The 23,286-nt window shown below is 40.3% G+C and overlaps 1 protein-coding gene across 2 annotated transcripts in view; it reads left to right on the forward strand.

Moving 5' to 3' along the window:
- Window positions 1–23,286, forward strand: part of LOC117519806 (dedicator of cytokinesis protein 2-like) — a 406,014-nt gene that overhangs the window by 341,679 nt on the left and 41,049 nt on the right. For both annotated transcript variants that reach the window (XM_034181049.1, XM_034181050.1), the window contains exons 33-37: window positions 1,539–1,624; window positions 1,935–2,091; window positions 11,746–11,786; window positions 19,472–19,562; window positions 23,124–23,234. In XM_034181049.1, the coding sequence (XP_034036940.1) occupies window positions 1,539–1,624; window positions 1,935–2,091; window positions 11,746–11,786; window positions 19,472–19,562; window positions 23,124–23,234 (486 nt within the window). The remainder of the gene's footprint in view (window positions 1–1,538; window positions 1,625–1,934; window positions 2,092–11,745; window positions 11,787–19,471; window positions 19,563–23,123; window positions 23,235–23,286) is intronic.

The following is a 23,286-nucleotide window of genomic DNA, read 5'->3' on the forward strand; positions in this document are numbered from 1 at the left end:
GTATCTGGTGTGACCACCATTTGCCTCATGCAGTGCAACACATCTCCTTCGCATAGAGTTGATCAGGTTGTCAATTGTGGCCTGTGGAATATTGGTCCACTCCTCTTCAATGGCTGTGCGAAGTTGCTGGATATTGGCAGGAACTGGTACACGCTGTCGTATACGCCGGTCCAGAGCATCCCAAACATGCTCAATGGGTGACATGTCCGGTGAGTATGCCGGCCATGCAAGAACTGGGACATTTTCAGCTTCCAAGAATTGTGTACAGATCCTTGCAACATGGGGCCGTGCATTATCCTGCTGCAACATGAGGTGATGTTCTTGGATGTATGGCACAACAGTGGGCCTCAGGATCTCGTCACGGTATCTCTGTGCATTCAAAATGCCATCAATAAAATGCACCTGTGTTCTTCGTCCATAAGACGCCTGCCCATACCATAACCCCACCGCCACCATGGGCCACTAGATCCACAACATTGACATCAGAAAACCGCTCACCCACTCGACGCCACACACGCTGTCTGCCATCTGCCCTGGACAGTGTGAACCGGGATTCATCCGTGAAGAGAACACCTCTCCAACGTGCCAAACGCCAGTGAATGTGAGCATTTGCCCACTCAAGTCGGTTACGACGACGAACTGGAGTCAGGTCGAGACCCCGATGAGGACGACGAGCATGTAGATGAGCTTCCCTGAGACGGTTTCTGACAGTTTCTGCAGAAATTCTTTGGTTATGCAAACCGACTGTTTCAGCAGCTGTCCGAGTGGCTGGTCTCAGGCGATCTTGGAGGTGAACATGCTGGATGTGGAGGTCCTGGGCTGGTGTGGTCTGCGGTTGTGAGGCTGGTTGGATGTACTGCCAAATTCTCTGAAACGCCTTTGGAGACGGCTTATGGTAGAGAAATGAACATTCAATACACGAGCAACAGTTCTGGTTGACATTCCTGCTGTCAGCGTGCCAATTGCACGCTCCCTCAAATCTTGCGACATCTGTGGCATTGTGCTGTGTGATAAAACTGCACCTTTCAGAGTGGCCTTTTATTGTGGGCTGTGCACTAATCATGATGTCTAATCAGCATCTTGATATGGCACACCTGTGAGGTGGGATGGATTATCTCAGCAAAGGAGAAGTGCTCACTATCACAGATTTAGACTGGTTTGTGAACAATATTTGAGGGAAATGGTGATATTGTGTATGTGGAAAAAGTTTTAGATCTTTGAGTTCATCTCATACAAAATGGGAGCAAAACCAAAAGTGTTGCGTTTATATTTTTGTTGAGTGTACATACCTTACCAAACCATATGATATGATACCATACCATATCATATCATACCGCACCACACCATTCTATACCATACCATGCTGTAATAAACCATATGTACCAAACCATGCATGATCTATTCTTGTATGCATAATGTACTTTTCCATTCATTTCCTGTGATTCTTTAGACATAAACTGATTGGTGTGCTTTTATTCATTTAATTTGCTATCTCATCTTCCTTTTGTCTGTCCATCTTTTGTTCTTTTTTGGTGTAGTTTGAGAATGAGATCATTCTGAAGTTGGACCATGAAGTGGAGGGAGGAGGAGGAGATGAACGATACATGCAACTGCTGGAAACAATGTAAGCCACTGTATTAGTTTCAGCTATCATGTCAGCATCCAGGAATAGTTGACTAATTATTATTTTTTCTCTGTAAAGTAAAGCAATAAGTTACTGGTCTTGCAAATGTACAGGCAACATATCTTGACCGGTGTGTTTTTTTGAATATGGGAAAACTTTTCCTGGTCTTGTCAAGAAGTTCCATTTTGACTGCTACTGTATCACTGCTTTCAAATGAATCCATTCTTCAAACTTGTTCAGGCTTGAAGCACTGAATATTAAAGGAAGAATCCTCTCAGATGTCACTAACGTGTGGCTGCCCACCTTGCAGCCTGCTGGACTGTTCCTCAGAGAAACCCACACTGAGGCCACAGGTGCAGCATTTTGTCGCGCTGGTGAAGGGACTTCTCATCCGTCTCCTTGACTACCGCACTGTGATGACCGATGACAGCCGCAACAACCGCATGAGCTGCACCGTCAATCTTCTGGTAAATCCCACCTTCTTTGAAATACACACCAGTGAGCTGGTAGAACTATCCTTGCTTTATCTTTAACAGTTGTGTGGGTTTTAGAAGCTTTGCAAGTCCCCCCTTGGGTAGAATATAAGGGAAAAAACAAAAAGTGTGAATTAAGTACCGTTTTTGTGGCGTGTTGGTGTTTGATGAGTGTTTGTGAGTCTGGCATGTCTAGCTATGGATTAGTATTTATTGACATAAACCTTGTGATTCATGCACTGTGCTTTGCTGCCACAGGACTGAACCCCAAAGGAAAAGAGATGCTGAGCTCACATGAACACAGAAAGGAAAATATTGTGGGTTAAAGGTGTAGTCCCTTTTGAATTTTTACTGTTGAAGTCAGAAAAAGGATTTTCTTTGTCACCACTATCATGATGTTCTGTAGCATTCAAATATAGGATTCACATGTATATTGCCCATATGAGCAATGGATCTTCAACCATGCCAAATGAGACAAAATGAAAACAGACAACAAGACATAGCTAATGTCTAACTCGCAATCCGATATATGTGCTACTATGGGCAGTCAATGGGGAAAAATTTTCCACAATCGTGCTCAAGACCTGCGCGTCACTTGCATGTGTTCTGCGGCATAGAAGGTTACAGACAGCCCGTGGAGACTTTTAGTCCTTCACATGCAAATTCCTCAGGTCTTGCAAAATGTCAAGAATGCATACAGTAAGCACAGGACCTGTACTGCTTTTGTACACCTGAACCACGCCATGAGCACAGTTAGTAGGGGTTTTGTGATGACAGTAAGACGCACGGTCACTGTACGAGTGATGTGCCTCAGAAGTACTACACAAGTAGTCCACACTTGCTATTTGTGCGGCCCGCAAGACAGAACTACATCTCACTTTCTACCCCTGTGTCTGGCATGCACACAGCACACACGATCTGCACGTGACACAAGTGGCTTGACTCCAGGCATATACGTATACTGGGGAGATTGTGTAGTGTGTAGCATTGTAGAAGGGAAGCAGATGGTTGTCACCATTTTGCCGCAATGACTGAGGGTGTTGGGCTTCTATAGACAGATGATAGAAGCCGAGGAGAGGCACGACCTACCGTGCTAACCACCTGCATCACAAGTGCAGCCCGTACTCCTGGTTTGCAAAACTGCTTAATTACGTCACACACCACATGCACTGATCATATACATTGGACATATACACACGCTTTGCATGGGCTACTGATGTAATTTTCCCTGCGCCTTGTACAAATCAGACGTGCAACCTGTATTTGAAAAGTACTATGCTTGTACACTTTCCCAAACTTTCTCCCGGATTTCTGCTACCAAACCCGTGCATGTCCAAAACACGTATGGCGGGTTGTTAGTTAGGCTTAAGAAACATCGACCACCAGAGATCCTGTTGGTAAGAACTCTGTGCAAATCACTCACACAGGTCGATAATGTCTGATGTCAAAACCAATGTTACTTACAGATACAATTTCTTTGCTTGTTTTGCCAAAATGAGTGCATGCCCCTACTCATTAATTTTGCCTAATGTTTTATCATAACTTTATCGGTCTCTATATACTCTGTTACTCTGTTTTCCTCACTGTAAGTCAGAAATTCAGAACCCCCAGTTTCTGATGAATGTAGCATGAACATTGTACCTTCCTCACTTATAACTTAACTATATTTGTTCATGGAATCCCCCTAAAATAAATATTGTACCAGAAATAAAATTATCTGAAACTGTTGTGTGGGCCGCTGAAGAGGAGGTACTGCTGGCCCACCACCACCAGATGGCGCCCTGCTTGAAGTGCGGGCTTCAAGCATGAGAGGGCATCATAGCAACCGGGAGTGACAGCTGTTACTCGTCATCAGCACCAGCTGTCACTCATCCACATCACCACCACCATAAAGGCCGGACTGCAGCTCCACCTCCCCGCTGAGAAATCAGCGACCTTGGAGGTAATTTCTCTGCTGTATTCACAACGAATAATAGTCTGATCTCATTTGCAGCCGTTTTCCTGTGACGTGTTCCTTATCTGCTGTATTGGCGTTTGGTGTGGACTGCGACGGCTTCGCCTCCCACCCCAACCAGATAAGTGGTTTTCACAGGAGCTGTCCGAGTGTGTTATTGGAGGTGGAGGTTCTCCCTCCTTACAGAACACAGACTGTGGGATTACCGAGTGTGCGTACTCACACTCACCTGTGCTGTTTCTGTTCTCTGCCAGCAGTACCAGGTCTGACAGCTGGAGACGGTGACCACCTGGGGACCCAGGACTTGGCGGCTCCGGTGTTCTTCAAATCCGTTGGCGGTGAGGGCCGTGTGGGATCCGGCTCGGTTCTGGATGGGCGTCTCCTATCCTCAAGCCTGCCCACACGTCACCCATCGTGTAATTGACTATAGTCCCAAACTGATTGTTGTCTGTATTCCGTTGTGCACAATTTACAACATTAAATTGTTACTGTTTGGCTTATCCATTGCCCGTTCTTTTACGCCCCCTGTTGTGGGTCCGTGTTCCTACACTTTCGCAACAGAAACTTTGGGATATACCACAGAAGTAAAGTGACCTCATACACTCTAAAACATTGCAGCTGTGTTTAGTTATATCCACTTGCTACCTCTCTTTAACATAAAGAGCTCTTACAAGTTTTGGATATTGAACTCAACTTTACAAGTTGAGCTGAGTTGTAAAGTTGAGTTCAACATCCAAAACTTGTAAGAGCTCTTTATGGTAAAGAGACGTAGCAAACGAGGCTGCAATGTTTTAGAGTGTAGTAACTATACTCAACAAAAATATAAACGCAACACTTTTGGTTTTGCTCCCATTTTGTATGAGATGAACTCAAAGATCTAAAACTTTTTCCACATACACAATATCACCATTTCCCTCAAATATTGTTCACAAACCAGTCTAAATCTGTGATAGTGAGCACTTCTCTTTTGCTGAGATAATCCATCCCACCTCACAGGTGTGCCATATCAAGATGCTGATTAGACACCATGATTAGTGCACAGGTGTGCCTTAGACTGCCCACAATAAAAGGCCACTCTGAAAGGTGCAGTTTTGTTTTATTGGGGGGGGATACCAGTCAGTATCTGGTGTGACCACCATTTGCCTCATGCAGTGCAACACATCTCCTTCGCACCATCCGTGAAGAGAACACCTCTCCAACGTGCCAAACACCAGCGAATGTGAGCATTTGCCCACTCAAGTCGGTTACGACGACGAACTGGAGTCAGGTCGAGACCCCGATGAAGACGAAAAGCATGCAGATGAGCTTCCATGAGATGGTTTGTGACAGTTTGTGCAGAAATTCTTTGGTTATGCAAACCGATTGTTTCAGCAGCTGTCCGAGTGGCTGGTCTCAGACGATCTTGGAGGTGAACATGCTGGATGTGGAGGTCCTGGGCTGGTGTGGTTACACGTGGTCTGCGGTTGTGAGGCTGGTTGGATGTACTGCCAAATTCTCTGAAACGCCTTTGGAGACAGCTTATGGTAGAGAAATGAACATTCAATACACGAGCAACAGCTCTGGTTGACATTCCTGCTGTCAGCATGCCAATTGCACGCTCCCTCAAATCTTACGACATCTGTGGCATTGTGCTGTGTGATAAAACTGCACCTTTCAGAGTGGCCTTTTATTGTGGACAGTCTAAGGCACACCTGTGCACTAATCATGGTGTCTAATCAGCATCTTTGTATGGCACACCTGTGAGGAGAAGTGCTCACTATCACAGATTTAGACTAATTTGTGAACAATATTTGAGGGAAATGGTGATATTGTGTATGTGGAAAAAGTTTTAGATCTTTGAGTTCATCTCATGCAAAATGGGAGCAAAACCAAAAGTGTTACGTTTATATTTTTGTTGAGTATAGATTTCAAAACAAAGTAAGTTTTGCCAATTCTGTAGCATATCAAAAGGGAAATAATGCTGATAGAGGACTGGCATGTGTTTGTCCAATACAGACCCACGTCCATAACTTCATCCCAAAAGGGTCAAACAGACTGGGAGAGAATTCAATATGTAGCACATCTGTGTTTTATGCATGTGCCAAGTTCATTGTATTCCGTTTCTTGATTTAATTTGTACATCGATTGTTTTAAAGGAAAAGATTCATCTCTGTCTGGTCTCTATCAGCCCAGAATTGCATCACCTCCTGTCTGCTCTACATCCTTTCTGTGATCTCTTAATCAGATTCTTCCCCAACAGTATTCTCCGATTTAGTAACAGATCCCATTTAGCCACCAAGAGATTGTCTCCTTGGCAGAATAAATTGTATCTATCATCTGTCTTCCAGCTCGTATTATCGTATTATTACTTTTTTTAATGAATGTTGTAATAGTGTGCACTTTATCAGCAAGCCATTACAGGGCTCCTATTTAAGATCTCCACTTTTGCCTCAGCAGCTCTGTCATGAAATGGGCCATGCACCTACCTGCAACAGACCCGCATTCAGTTCCTTGCAGGGACTTCACATTCATGACTAAATTAATCTAAATCCCCCCCCATGGGAGAAATACCATCAAGATTCTTTGTCTGATGATTTATTGATTGATTGATTGATTTTATTTATTTATTTATTTATTTATTTTACATTCTGAAATTTGGTATAAACAGTCCTTAGGGGTATGTCTTATTGGACACATGAAGGGCAATAAATAAATAAATACATACATCATAATAATAATAATAATAATAATAATTTTTTATGGTATTCAATTTATTGTAGGAAAAACATGTCAATATTGTTTTCGCTAATTTTTCATAAAGATTCTTTTTGGGGCTACCAACAGGTAAGAAAAATGTCATCATTCTTGATTTATAACTATTTGCGCCCAGAAGGCTAAAATGTTGTTTTGTACATCTCTCAATTTATTTCTGGAGGACTGCTCAGAAACGTTTTTGATAATGTTGCATATAGATCTTTGTAATGCCTGGTTAATGGATGCTGAATTGTTGATGGACTACTTGCAAAAGTGGATTGTCAGTGAGCGTCAGAGCATTTCCAGAAATGTACAAAATAAGACAAGTATCGTTTTACTTTCTGTTTGCTTTAACGGTTACATTATAACACTCAAATAGCATGATCATAATGTCACTCAACCCAGCTGAAAGGATTTTGTATGAATGTCACTGAAGCAGATGCTTCTTCCTTCTCTTTTTGTTTTACCTCAACATATGTGTTGTTTTGAAGTTTCATGTATGTTGAAATGAGTTTGTCAGTTTATTTCATGTCCAAATCCTTGCTCTGCTCTGCTTGACCACATATATATAGTGAGGAAAAAAGTATACCCTGCGGTTTTGCAAGTTCTCCCACTTAGAAATCATGGAGGGGTCTGAAATTTTCATCTTAGGTGCATGTCCACTGTGAGAGACATAATCTATAAAAAAAAAAAAAAAAAATCCGGAAATCACAATGTATGATTTTTTTTATAATTTATTTTGTATGTAACTGCTGCAAATAGGTATTTGAACACCTACCAACCAGCAAGAATTCTGGCTCTCACAGACCTGTTAATTTTTCTTTAAGAAGCCCCCTTATTCTGCACTCTTTACCTGTATTAATTGCACCTCTTTGAATTTGTTACCTGTATAAAAGACACCTGTTCACACACTCAATCAATCACACTCCAACCTAGCCAAGACCAAAGAGCTGTCTAAGTACACCAGGGACAAAACTGTAGACCTGCACAAGGCTGGGATGGACTACAGGACAACAGGCAAGCAGCTTGGTAGAAGACAACAACTGTTATGATTATTTATTAGAAAGTGGAAGAAACACAAGATGACTGTCAATCTCCCTCGGTATGGGATTCCATGCAAGATCTCACTTTGTGGGGTAAGGATGATTCTGAGAATGCTCAGAACTACACAGGAGAACCTGGTCAATGACCTGAAGAGAGCTGGGACCACATTCAAAAAGATTACATTAGTAACACATGATGCTGTCATGGTTTGAAATCCTGCAGGGCAGCAAGTTCCCCCTGCTCAAGCCAGCAAATGTCCAGGCCCGTTTGAAGTTCACCAGTGACCATCTGGATGATCCAGAGGAGGCATGCGAGAAGGTCATGTTGTCAGATGCATCCATATTAGAGCTTTTTGAAATCAACTCCACTTACCATGTTTAGAGGATGAGAACAACCCCAAGAAAACCATCCCAACTGTGAAGCATGGGGGTGGAAACATCATACTCTGGGGGTGCTCTTCTGCAAAGGGGACAGGATCACTGCACCGTATTGAAGGGAGGATGGATGGGGTCATGTATTGCGAGATTTTGGCAAACATCCTCCTTCCCTCAGTAAGAGTACTGAAGATGGGTCTTCCAGCACGACAGTGACCCCAAACACACAGCCAGGGCAACTAAGGAGGGGCTCTGTAAGAAGCATTTCAAGGTTCTGGAGTGGCCTGGCCAGTCTCCAGACCTGAACTCAATAGAAAATCTTTGGAGGGAGCTGAAACTCCAAACCTGAAAGATTTGGAGAAGATCTGTATGGAGGAGTGGACCAAAATCCCTGCTGCAGTGTGTGAAAACTTGGTCGAGAACTACACAAAATGTTTGAACTCTGTAATTGCAAACAAAGGCTACTGTACCAAATATTAACAATGATTTTCAGAGGTGTTCAAATACTTATTTGCAGCAGTAACATACAAATAAATTATTATTATTATTAAAAAATCATACATTGTGATTTCCGAAAAAATTTTTTTTAGATTATATCTCTCACAGTGGACATGCACCTAAGATGAAAATTTCAGACCCTTCCATGATTTCTAAGTGGAAAAACTTGCAAAATCGCAGGTGTTCAAATACCTCACTGTATATATATATATATATATATATATATATATATATATATATATATATATATATATATATATATATACAGTAGTGTTCAGAATAATAGTAGTGCTATGTGACTAAAAAGATTAATCCAGGTTTTGAGTAAATTTCTTATTGCTACATGGACAACAAGGTACCAGTAGATTCAGTAGATTCTCACAAATCCAACAAGACCAAGCATCCATGATACGCACACTCTTAAGGCTATGAAATTGGGCTATTAGTAAAAAAAAAGTAGAAAAGGGGGTGTTCACAATAATGGTAGTGTGGCATTCAGTCAGTGAGTTCGTCAATTTTGTGGAACAAACAGGTGTGAATCAGGTGTCCCCTATTTAAGGATGAAGCCAGCACCTGTTGAACATGCTTTTGTTTTTGAAAGCCTGAGGAAAATGGGATGTTCAAGCCATTGTTCAGACGAACAGCATAGTTTGATTAAAAGTTGATTGGAGAGGGGAAAACGTATACGCATGTGCAAAATATTATAGGCTGTTCATCTACAGTGATGCTTTAAAATGGACCAAAAAAACAGACGCGTGGAAGAAAATGGAAAACAACCATCAAAATGGATAGAAGAATAACCAGAATGGCAAAGGCTCACCCATTGATCAGCTCCAGGATGATCAAAGACAGTCTTTAGTTACCTTTAAGTGCTGTGACAGTTAGAAGATGCCTGTGTGAAGCTAATTTATTTGCAAGAATCCCCCGCAAAGTCCCTCTGTTAAATAAAAGACATGTGCAGAAGAGGTTACAGTTTGCCAAAGAACACATCAACTGGCCTAAAGAGAAATGGAGGAATATTTTATGGACTGTTGAGAGTAAAATTGTTCTTTTTGGGTCCAAGGGCCGCAGACAGTTTGTGAGACGACCCCCAAACTCTGAATTCAAGCCACAGTTCACAGTGAAGACAGTGAAGCATGGTGGTGCAAGCATCATGATATGGGCATGTTTCTCCTTCTATGGTGTTGGGCCTATATATCACATACCAGGTATCATGGATCAGTTTGGATATGTCAGAATACTTGAAGAGGTCATGTTGCCTTATGCTGAAGAGGACATGCCCTTGAAATGGGTGTTTCAACAAGACAATGACCCCAAGCACACTAGTAAACGAGCAAAATCTTGGCTCCAAACCAACAAAACTAATGCCTCGCAGATGTGAAGAAATCATGAAAAACTGTGGTTATACAACTAAATACTAGTTTAGTGATTCACAGGATTGCTAAAAAAGCAGTTTGAACATAATAGTTGTGAGTTTGTAGTGTCAACAGCAGATGCTACTATTATTGTGAACACCCCCTTTTCAACTTTTTTTTACTAGTAGCCCAATTTCATAGCCTTAAGAGTGTGCAGATCATGAATGCTTGGTCTTGTTGGATTTGTGAGAATCTACTGAATCTACTGGTACCTTGTTTCCCAAAACCTGGATGAATCTTTTTAGTCACATAGCACTACTATTATTCTGAACACTACCGTGTATATATATATATATATATATATATATATATATATATATATATATATACTGTACTGTCAAGCCTACGTGGGCTGTTGTTTATATCTTTTAATGTGTTTTTCCCACAGAGGAAATTAGACTGCCAGGAAGTGTCAGAGCTGTTTAAAATGTGCCCCTCAGCAATTGCCCATCAGCTATTCTCTTTCATTTATTTGACCAGCCAAACATCGCCGCTGCCAATTAGGAGGCACTCATGCTCATTCTCATCCATGGGCCCCAGGCAAACTTTACTACAAAATTACATCAGGATTTTGCTGCTCTTCCTCGTGGAGATGCACTTCCATAGCAATAAATGAGAACGTAATGAACAGCACTCTGTTGAGTCAACTTAAACATGTGCAGCAGCAGCAGCTTTGGCCATGCTGTGGCTCAAACGCTTTCAAGTGTAAGCGACAAATTGAGTTCCTGACAGAATAATTTTGGAGCAGATAAACTGCCCAGTGCTACAGAGCAAAAACATGTGAATGGGTTGCAAATTAGTTATGCTAAAAAGATGAATGAAATCAATAATAGAACTGATCTTTATGAATATAAAGGCAAAACATTCATTATGTGCAGGGTGACCCAAATAAAACAGAACCCATAAAAATTGTAATAAATCCTACAAACGTACAGCAAATTTCTTGAAAACTCAAACTTCAGTCTGTGTACGATCATTCCTCAAATTTTCAGTTATTAGCATAAAAGTCACGTCCTTTCAAAACTATGCTCCAAATGGTATGATTTATTGGTGAAATAGGCCTCCAGGCAAAATGTATTTTCCTTGGTCGACCAAGAGATGTTGAGGAAGACGATAGACTTTTATGCTAAGCAACCAAGATAACTGAAACTTTGGGGAATGATTGTGCACATACTGAAGTTTAAGTTCAGTAAATTTCAAGAAAATTGCTGGATTTATTAGTTTTTATGGGTTCTGTTTTTTGGGTCACTCTGTATATTATGCACATTGTTGTCTCTTGTGATTCATTATGTTTTTTAAGGAATGGATGTGTGCACATGTGTTTATCTGCATGTTTATTTGTCAGTTGGCATGTGCTGCAATGTGTGGTAGGGTTATATCAATTTGTTCTCTGCAGATGTCATTAAACGTCATTAAACTGGGAACATGCGTTGCTTAATTATCAAGCGTGCATCCCACACATTAACCACACAGGCACTCTGAAGTGTGCACAGCACAAATACACAGACTTTTCTGCTGTGGCATTTCAGAATGATTTCACGAATAACAGCACTTTGTTGCACGCACACGCACGTGATGTTTGCACGATGATGCACCGGCACTAACTGCTGCTTTTTGTGTGATATTGCAGAATTTTTACAAGGACATCAATCGTGAAGGGATGTATATCAGGTATGTACATACAGTTCATATTGCACATTTAGATGATGTGTGACTGACTGTTGTCTGTTCTGTGCATGTGCACACCTGAATGTGTGTACAGGGTGTGAGTCTAATCTGACAAGGGATTATACGAGTCCCACTGAATTAATGTAAAAATCCACAGGATCAGCTCTCAGTCTGACTGGAGGGAGAGGAGAGAGAAAGGGAGGAGTGATGGGCATGAGGGAGGGAGAGGGGGCGAGAGGGAGCAGGAGAATGAATTGTGGCAGTGGTTGATGGACATTATTAGTTATCTGCATGTGTGAGTTCATATTTTTTGATTGATCGAGTGCCTTGATCTTTCCCATGGAGAATACGATAACATTTGGCAGGTTGTCTCATTAATGTCAGCTGACAAACTCTAAGTAAATATAGCATAAACATACATTAAGCAGCTTTAAGAAAATGCCACAGTGTTATTTTAAAATCCAATACAAACCATAGTTGGGATGCATTTCAGTGTCAACAGGGGAACCAAATGTCAATAGAATCAGCAGAAAGCTTCAAACCTTTTGTGAATTCTAGGAGCTTAAGAGACTTATGCAGTTTGTATAGAAGCTAAACCCTCACGTAAACCACATATTGTCCAAGAATACGACTTATACCTCGCTCTATGGTAGACTGAGGAGGCACAAACCGGAAATGGCACAAAAAATCTCTGCAGTGGGGAAAATGCCACAAATCGTTGTCGTAAAAAGCCGTGTAATGTGTATGTTCAGAAGACGAACATAGACATTATAAATAAGAGTAGACGCCTCATTGGTTGCTGTGGCGCAAGAAATGCAGCCACCATCTTGGACCAGTCATCGTAGTGATTCTATCACAAGGCACAGTGAAGGTTTGATTTTATAATCTTATTTTCTTTTTTAATCATTCTAACATAATATATGTGAAATACCAAGTGTTCCAATACTTTTGGAGGGCACTGTATCCTAAGCTTATGATGAATGCAAAATGAGTTTAGTATTATTACTGTTTTGTTTAAGAATGTTAAATTTTCACTGTTGCTGCACTTTATGTGAAATCATAATCATATCTTATATCACATTGATATGACAATATTGCAATATGATAATTTGGCCATATTATAGGCAAAAAAATGCTTAGAAAGTTGGGGGGGTCTGAGGGGAGAAAGGCTGAAAGGCAAAAAAATAAATAAATAAAATAAAAGGCGGGGGGTCTGAAGCTGGCTTTAGCCATGCTTATGCTCCACTGAAGCATTTACTCAAAAATAATCTGAAGGACCGAAATGACATGGTGAGATACTGAAGAGCTTCATGAGTCATGTCCGTGACATATACATATTACAAGCAAAGTTCGCTCATGGTGCAGGGAGTCCCAAACAGGAAGTGCCAGATTTTGAGTCCACAGCGAAACAGGAAATGTCAAATGTTGAACACTTCCTGGCATTGGTGGAGTTAGAGCGGAGGCCAGGGTTGCACTGGACTCCCCTGAAATTTGATTGGACACAGATGATTGACATGTCACAGCACTGCACGTCTGGTTGAAAAGAGCTGCATTTTGAAATCACTGAGTCACATTGACTGCTAGGTTCCTCCTGTCCAGTATTTGGTGCTGTGTACCACAAAAAAAGTTCAAATCCACCTTAGTAGAAGAAGAAAAATTTGTGCCTCAGATTTGACCTGAACATGTTGTTTGAACTGATAATGACACCAAAGTTATATTGGTGAGTAAACGACCATATTTTGTGCCAGAAATGAGGTCCAGGTTAAAAGCTGCAGTTCTCCATTAATTTGGGTTGCATTATATATGCGTGTGTCTCCAGTGATTTTTAAATGAGGAGGCAGCTGTAGATTAAATAACCTCTTAATTTTGCTGTCTGAAGGATTTAAATAACCTCTTAATTTAGCTCTCTGAGTGACACCAGGATGATTGATGCATTTCACTTAAAAACACAGATGCCACGGAGTGTTTTCCAACTGTACTCAAAAGTATTGGAACATTTAGAATTTCACACATTTTAATTTGTTTATGCCATTTCAAAATACAAATAAATAAATAAATCTAAAGTTATCTTCCTTAAACTCAAACTGAAAGCAAATGTCTACAACTTCATATAAATGAATTAAAAATATAAAAGACAGCTTCCGGATGAAGTGGTGTAGAGGAGGATTTTCTTAAAAAGAAGACCTGAATGTTCAGGTACAATTTGCCAGAAAGTACATCTGAGATGAAAGCGTAGATTTGATGTTTTGGTGAAAGAAACCTTTGTATTCTCCATATTTGATGTAAATGAAGTCCAAGACATATTAAGTGACTTGGAAATGTTCATTTTTTTCATGTCCTGACTTATCTGAAGAAAACTGGCAATAAAACGGATTATTATTTAAATTTATTATCAAGTTTTAGAGATTTGCTTTCAGTTTGAGTTTGAGGAAGATAATTTTAGAAATTTGTATTATTTATATATTTTTTTGTATTTCTTGTATTTGAAATGGAATAAACCAATTTAAATATGTGAAATACCAAGTGTTCCAATATTTTTGGAGGACACTGTATCCTAACCTTATGATGAGTGCAAAATGAGTGTGGTATTATTGCTGTTTTGTTTAAGAATGTTCAATTTTCACTGTTGCTGCACTTTGTGTGAAATCATAGTCATATTGTATAATCATACTGATATGACAAAATTGAGATATGATAATTTGGCCATAATGTACAGCCCTACTGTCAACTCACTGAAAACTTTGAATATTAAATAACATCTACTTTACAAAAAAATTGTTTAAAGTGGCAGGGGGTTAAGAGGGCTATAATTAAGGGGGTGTGTGGGGAGGAGCCCCCCCAACCCCCCCAGAAGCTGAAAGGCAAAAAAAGAACAATGTTTAAAAAGGCGGGGGCACCCCCCCCCCCCCCAAAAAAAAAGAAGCTGAAAGGTTTTAGTCATGTTCATGCTCCCAAGAACCATTTTCTGAAAAACGTCTGAAGGACCTAAATGACATGGTTAGATGATGAGGAGCTTTGCTTATTCATGTCCATGACATGTACATATGAAGGTACAAAATTCCTTTTGTGCTTTTCTGAACAACAGATTTTGACAGCAGTTGTCCACAATAACACTCACTGCAGGAAAGTGCCTTGTTTCTATTCCAGTTTTCCACCAAGTTGTTTTTGTTGCCTCCAGCAGTTTTGCTGCCAGGTCAGTCTGTATTTTTAACGTTTACTGTGCTGTGAGTTATGTCCTGCATTCCTGTACTTCTAGCATCTACCTGCAGCTACGAAATTTCTTTGTCAGAGTCATTTGAAATAAGTACTCCATGTAGATTTCATTTGTCAGTGTTGATCTTCTTTTTGTGCAGAATCAACTTTCTGTTGAATTTAACTAAACAGTGTTGGGCTCAGAAGTCAGAAATCAGTTTTTCACACCAGATTTCTTTGAATCCACAAATCTGTAGACACCGCACTGGCAAAGCTACATTGCTTAGGTAATAAAAGCATTAAGTTAGTTATAGTTAGTTATTATATTTATTATTATTTATTAAGCAGAGTGTACGAACAACAGTCGATCTCTCTCTCTCTCTATACATATATATATATATATATATATATATATATATATATACACATACAAGAGACATAAGAGACATAATCTAAAAAACAAAACAAAAATCCAGAAATCACAGTGTATGATTAAATAAGTATTCAAATAAGTATTTGATCCCCTATCAACCAGCAAGAATTCTGGCTCACACAGACCTGTTAATTTTTCTTTAAGAAGCCCTCTTATTCTGCACTCTTTACCTGTATTAATTGCACCTGTTTGAATTTGTTACCTGTATAAAAGACACCTGTTCACACACTCAATCAATCACACTCCAACCTGTCCACCATAGCCAAGACCAAAGAGCTGTCTAAGGACACCAGGGACAAAACTGTAGACCTGCACAAGGCTGAGATGGACTACAGGACAACAGGCAAGCAGCTTGGTAGAAGACAACAACTGTTATGATTATTTATTAGAAAGTGGAAGAAACACAAGATGACTGTCAATCTCCCTCGGTCTGGGATTCCATGCAAGATCTCATTTTGTGGGGTAAGGATGATTCTGAGAAAGCTCAGAACTACACAGGAGGACCTGGTCAATGACCTGAAGAGAGCTGGGACCACAGTCACAAAGATTACATTAGTAACACATGATGCTGCCATGGTTTAAAATCCTGCAGGGCAGCAAGGTCCCCCTGCTCAAGCCAGCACATGTCCAGGCCCGTTTGAAGTTCACCAGTGACCATCTGGATGATCCAGAGGAGGCATGGGAGAAGGTCATGTGGTCAGATGAGACCAGAATAGAGCTTTTTGGAACCAAAAGGGAACAGGACGACTGCACCGTATTGAAGAGAGGATGGATGGGGTCATGTATTGCGGGATTTTGGCAAACAACCTCCTTTCCTCAGTAAGAGCATTGAAGATGGGTCATGGCTGGGTCTTCCAGCATGACAGTGACCCCGAACACACAGCCAGGGCAACTAAGTAGGGGCTCCGTAAGAAGCATTTCAAGGTCCTGGAGTGGCCTGGCCAGTCTCCAGACCTGAACTCAATAGAAAATCTTTGGTGGGAGCTGAAACTCCAAACCTGAAAGATTTAGAGAAGATCTGTAAGGAGGACTGGACCAACATGCCTGCTGCAGTGTGTGTGCAAACTTGGTCAAGAACTACAGGAAACATTTGAACTCTGTAATTGCAAACAAAGGCTACTGTACCAAATATTAACATTGATTTTCACAGGTGTTGAAATACTTATTAGCAGCAGTAACATAAAAATAAATTATTAAAAAAAAATCATACATTGTGGTTTCCGGATGTTTTTTTTTTTTCTTTTTTTAGATTATGTCTGTCACAGTGGACATGCACCTAAAATGAATGGGTGTTCAAATACTTATTTTCCTCACTGAATATATATATATATATATATATATATATATATATATATATATATATATATATATATATATATATATGAGAAATAGGCAGGAAAGAGGAAAAGTCAGATGAAGAGCACAAGAAATAAACAATTACATCAAGTGAGAGAGCAATTCCTTCAAGTCTGTGGCGCTGTGATATCATATAATGTAGTCTGTGCAATGTTCCACTGATTGCATTCCACATTATTTCATTGTGTGGTCCCTATTAACTGGTAAATGCATTTCCTGGTTGCTGCTCACCAATATTGCTGCATAGCTGCCTGCTGGGAAATAAATAAATCTCTACATGTACGCTTGCATTTAATCTGCCGCACCTAAATCCTGGCATCGACCTTTCAGATTCCAGAGGAAGAAATTGTGACATCAGTCCTCAATTCCCCCCCCCCCAGTACAAGTTAAAAGACTTTATATAATATAGGTTTTCAGGCAACAAATCTAGGTCAGCACGTATCTTAAAAGCAGATATTAACATTTGACATTTAAAATGCCTCATACATGCTGGGGTGATGCAGAACATAAAAAAAAGAGAACCTGTTTCTGTGCATGTAGCTTGAAAGATTGGACCCATCTATTTTCAGAAAAGGTTGTCTCCCTTTGACCATGTGGATGTGCTGCTCAGAGTGCAGAGGAAGAAACCTCAAGCAGAAAAGACTCAGAGGGGTGACCCTCTGCTTGGGCCGTGCTACCGACACAATTGAAAATACAGGAAATTTTGGGAGTCCATGCTGATGTCCAGGACAGGAGGCTGGCTGGGGAGGGGAGAGGAAGGGGGGGTGTCCACACATCTTGTCTATTTCATGACTAATACAGAAGAAAACACCCACTCCCATTTCTGTATCGAGCCGCACCTCGGACAGAGAGAGAAAAATAGAATCAGGCAGCAGAAACACGACAAATAAGGTATAATTTGTCAGCATTAAGCAACAAGAATAACAGAAGAAATACTAAGGTGACTGCCGGCCACTAGCCCTAAGCTTCACTAAAAGACCCAGAATTTAGATAAAGCTGAGTCTGCGACCCACTCTGTTTACTAATAAAATGAATTTAAAAGGGTAGGAAATATAGTAACATACTATGCCAGTATGCTAGCCATACAAAAGGGAAAATAAGTGCGTCCTAAGTCTGGACTTGAAAGTCTCTACAGAATCTGACTTTGATTGATGCAGGGAGATCATTCCACAGAACAGGGGGATGATAAGAGAAAGATCTGTGACCCGCAGACTTTTTATTCACCGTAGGTACACAAAGCATGCCCTGTACCCTGAGAACACAGAGCCCGGGCTGGTACGTAGGGTTTAATGAGGTCAGCTAAGTAGGGAGGTGCTAGTCTGTGAATTATTTAATTAAAAAAATAATCATTTGAATTCCTCTGGATCCTTCTATGCTGTTAAAAAAGGCAGCCAAATTGGTTTATATAAATGCTTGAACCTCTGAAAATCTGACATTGTGAATACGAATTGATATAAAACTGCATTTAAATAACAGTATGGATTAGCACAGTGACAGTAGTTAGCGGGGTCACCTAACAGCAAGAAAGTACTGGGCTTGAGTTTGTCAAGATCCTTTTTGTGTGGGTAATTATCCTCCTTGTGTTACAGTGGGTTCCTTCTGTGTGGATGCAGGTTAGGGGAATAGGTGGCTCTAAAATGGGCCATAGGTGTGAGTGAGTGTGAATGAGTGTATGTGTCGACTCAGTGACAGAGTAGACATCTGACCAATGTGTATCCCGCCTCTCGCCAAATGTCTGGGATGCAGATATGATAGAATAACTGGAACATGTCTGAAAAAAATGTGTTTTTGAAGAACTTTTCCAAAAACATTTAATTTTTCACTCTTGGTTGGCAACATAGCAACCAATGAGCTATTTGTTACTGTCTGATGTAAACAAATGTAAATACCTCTTTCCATCTTTTAAGAGAGCAAGTTCAACAAGTATATTTTGTATTCCAAAGTCAACAAAAAGTTTCATCGTGAGTAATTATTGCTGGAAAAGTCTAATGCATTTTAAGAGAGCAAGTTCAGCAAGTATATTTTGTATTCCAAAGTCAACAAAAAGTTTCATCGTCAGTAATTATTGTTGGAAATTTCTAATGCATTTTGCAGCTTTTCACACTTTTTACCAGAAACACAGTCCAAAAAGCAAATTTGTCATCAGATTCACTCATCTGTGTATTGTATCTCTAAAGCGAAGAAGGTGAGCATCGTTTTTTCAGTTGTAGGAAACAAGGACGGGACAGAAAGATCTGTGTGACACCAAAATTACAGCCTGTTCCTGAATGGAAAGGCCGGATTCAAAGCCACAATATTTTGTCACTGTGAATGAGTGTAGTGGGGGGGGAGAAAAAAGTGAAATAGGAGAAAAATAAAGCAGTGATTTATATGCACCATTTAAACTGACAGTATAAATTTACTCATCCATCTGAGCCCATCCGAGCTTCATAAGCAGACAGAGAATCCAGCAGCCATTTGTTTCTGGTTTTCCCATCAATATCTTGGTAAGAAATGACAACACGGAGTTTGTCAGACAATTTATGAAGATTTATGAAATCAGAATAACTATGTGTGTACTTTGTGTCAGGACATCAGAGTCTTTTCCTTCTGCTTATGGTCCTACATGTTGCCCAACAGTGGCATCTAGTGGTGTTATGTGTAAGTTGCAGGGTAAATGAGCTTGACCTGGGTGAACGTGTGTGTGTGTGTGTGTGTGTGTGTGTAGGTACCTGTACAAACTGCGGGACCTTCACCTGGAGAGTGAGAACTACACGGAGGCAGCGTACACATTACTGCTGCACTCACGTCTGCTGAAGGTACAGGAGCACACACACACACACACACACACAGTGCCGAGCGTGTGTAAATGACCTGGTGTTTGCGTGCGCCCGCTTGTCTGCCACATGCGAGGATGTTTCTTAATAGCTGCTGAGTGATTGCTATGGCGCTGCCTCCACTTTGTCAAGCTTCAAGGTTAGTTCGTGGCGGGACGTCGGCCGCTCAGCCGGGAACGATGTGATTGAGAGTGTTTGACCTCTTTTAGCTCTTCATTTGTTTTTATGGATACTTGAAGGTGCACATTGAGGGACAGTAATGACCTTTAACCCTTATTATTAGCTTTTTACGCCATAGGGTGCTGTCATCTGTGACTTCGTCCTTTCTGTTCACTGACATTACTGCAGGAATTAGGAAACACTTTTAATCACTTTTGTTTGTGCATCTTCACATAGTTTGTGATGGTACTGAAGCGCAACATCATACTGTTATATGTCACTGATTTTATTCTCTATTAAAGAAGAATGCTGTTAATTAACAACAAATAAAAATAACAACAACAACAGCACCAGTGTCTCTCCAGAAAATCTAATATATCATGACTTAACATCAGTATTGCAACAGAAATCAAGTGTTATTTTATTTTATTTGTTAAGGTCAGAGATTAAGTGATGCCTTGCTGCATCCACCACACTACAAATCCCTTTTGGATCCTGGATGCCAACCACTAAAGCAGGCAGCCAGTCCATCCCCACCTCTCAAAAATTCTTCTAGAAAGTTTGGTGAATGTAGGTGTCCCGTTCACCTTCTCCAGTTGCTGGGCTTTCCCTCATGATACAAGTGATATTCTTCATCTTAGTCTCCTAGTAACTATTCATTTGACACATAGTCATTTCAGTCGTACCCAAGGATCCTCTAAAGAGACCCTGTACCAAAGGCATCTAGTCATTGCCTTTAGTCACCAGTTTGCCTTCAAATATTATAACTATGCAGTAAAACATGATGCACCAGGACACTCAAGCGGTTCTTCATTCCCCTGAAAATATATTAACCTCTCCAAACACCTCTGCCCAGTGACCTCATCACTCCACAAACTCTTTCCAGGTATCTCTCAGTCTCAAATGCAAGGATCCAGAGACATGAATGTCACTGCTGGATAAGTGAATATCTCAACACTTTCACCTCCAGCGGTGTTCAAAGACATTCCAGAAAGACCCAAGAATGTGCAGGTTTTCTTTGCAACAACTGACTCCACCAGGTGATTTCCCTGATTAACATCACTTTGAGCAGATGGCCTGAGTTCAAAAGTGAAACCACCTGGTTGAGTGATGGGAAGGTGGTGGTCTACGAGGACGTGATGATGTAGTCGGTAAGCATTGAGCTTCAGACCAGAGGATCCTCAGTTCAAAACCCAGCCAGACCGGAAAATCGCTAAGGGTCCTTGGGGAAGGTCCTTAATCCCCTAGTTGCTCGCGGTGTGTAGTGTGCGTCTCGCATGGCAGCACCCTGACATCGGTGTATGAATGTGAGGCATAATTGTAAAGCACTTTGAGCTTCTGTTGCAGATGATAAAGTGCTACATAAATGCATTTATCATCAGAGTCAGTGAATGCAAAGAAAATCTGCACCGTCTTGGCCCTTTCTGGAATGTCCTTGGACACCACTGAGCGACACTGGATCTTAGTCTTGATCCAAGTCAATCACAAACCAAGACACTCTGAGTCCTTAATCAACTTCTCAAGTGCTGCACTCAGGACATCCATTGATTGCCTAGTTGTTTTTTAGTACTTCGTTAAAGAATTTAATCAGTTATCAAGTTACAAGCCTCATTAACAAAAATAAATAAAGATTTTGTTGTGGGTGTATTGGCCATGACATGGCAAAGGCAGTTGCAGAGTCATTTGTTATAAATTGTCACAGACATCCTAAAAGAAAAGCTATTTAAATGGTGAAAAGTGCTCGTACATTTAATTTACAATGCTTTTTTTTTAATGATAAAATCATATCATTTTAAGAAACACATGAACATATTCTTATGTTTTTTTTATATTTTGAAACTTTTGCACATTCTTGTTTGTGAACAGCAATGAAATAGACTTTCTGTCTGCAAATGTTCTTAAATCCTATATCATTACCTTTGGATGCACTGACAAAAGTTTGCCGCAAAACTGACAGATGTTATGGGCTTTATTATAAAAATGAAAGATTCTTTAATCCAATATATATAGCAGATATGCTTTTTACTCACAAAATGTGCAAAGCTCCAGTGACGGAATGTGCTGCATGCTGATATTTTGTTTTCATCTCCTGTGGCAATCCTGTCAAATTAATTGAAAGAGCCAGCTGCAACATGCAGCATGCATTAATCCTCTATCTCCTCTATCCTGAACAGATATCAACACCACTTAAAGAAAATGACAGGATCTTTTTTCTTGGAATTTTAATGAACTGAACATAACGCATGTATACACTGGGCTGATTTGTGTAGCAAATGAACATTTCATTGATTGTCGTTTGCCTCCAGCTTCTGCACACACACTGTTTAGGCTTAATATTAAATTACTGCAGCAGAGGATGCATGTACTTAGTTTTAGGTTGTTCTCTTCATCTCAAAGTAATGAATATTGTTACAATAAAAACTGGTCTACTGCAGCTATTTTTATCTTGCCAAAAGTGAAGTTTTTGCAAGATATGTAGGATGTATTTTAGTTTTTTTTTTGTTTGTTTTTTTTTTTTTTTGTAATCATATTTTTCACTTTTAACTCACTCTGGAGCACACAGTTTACATTGCAGACTCTTGCAACTTCACATATAGCAGCGCTAGGAAGATACCTTTCAGCACACAAAAAGGTCAAAGGTCAAGGTCACACGAGGGTCAAACACTAAATTCAACAAAATAACTTTCTTGGTCACAATGTTTTAAAATTTGCCTCTAAATTTGGCATGAAGATAATGAACGGCCTTCCCCATAAACCATTACCTGGGATAAGCAATCAACCTTGACCTGCAGGGTTTACCTTGAGGTCAAAGGTGACCTAAATTTGGTCAAATTCCATTTTTGAGTAAAACATATGTCATATACCAAAATAAAGGGCTTGATGAGAGGATCCAAAATATATAAACAGTTTTAAGTTATGTCATTTGGTGTCATCATGATGAAAAAACAAGCAAAATTTAGATGTTTTTAAAGGTGTGAATAAATGTGCAAATCATCATTGCAAACTCTTGTGAGTGCACATATAGCAGACCTTTGGAGATATCTTTCAGTACACAAAAGGTTCAAGGTCAAAAGCCAAAGTCATAGAAAGGTCACAGAAAGGTCAAACACTAAAATCACAAAAAAAAAAAAAAAAAATGCAGCTCATAATTTGTGCTTTTTTGCCTCCAAATTTGGCATGAATATAGTGAATGGCCTTGGCCGTCAGTCCCTGTTCATGGTGGTTGTTCCTTGTGTTCATCTCTCTTGTTCACCTTTTAGGAAGCTACCCGTCACCCTCAGGGTGACAGTTTTCATTGTTTCTGTTTTCGGTGCCCAATTGTGTTTATGGTCTAACCCTTGTGTAGTATTCCTCACATCTTCATGTTTTTAATCCTGTCTGCAGTGGTCTGATGACATGTGCAGTCCCCAGTTTGAGTTCCACGGCTCTCAAACACAGCGGCAGCTTAAGGAAACGCTCTACGACACCATCATCAACTACTTTGACAAGGGCAAGGTCAGCATGATTTTAGATTTTCTCAGGAATACTGTGACAGTTAATAAACAAC

Source organism: Thalassophryne amazonica, chromosome 11 (genome assembly GCF_902500255.1).
Source record: "Thalassophryne amazonica chromosome 11, fThaAma1.1, whole genome shotgun sequence".
Classification (NCBI taxonomy): Eukaryota; Metazoa; Chordata; class Actinopteri; order Batrachoidiformes; family Batrachoididae; genus Thalassophryne; species Thalassophryne amazonica.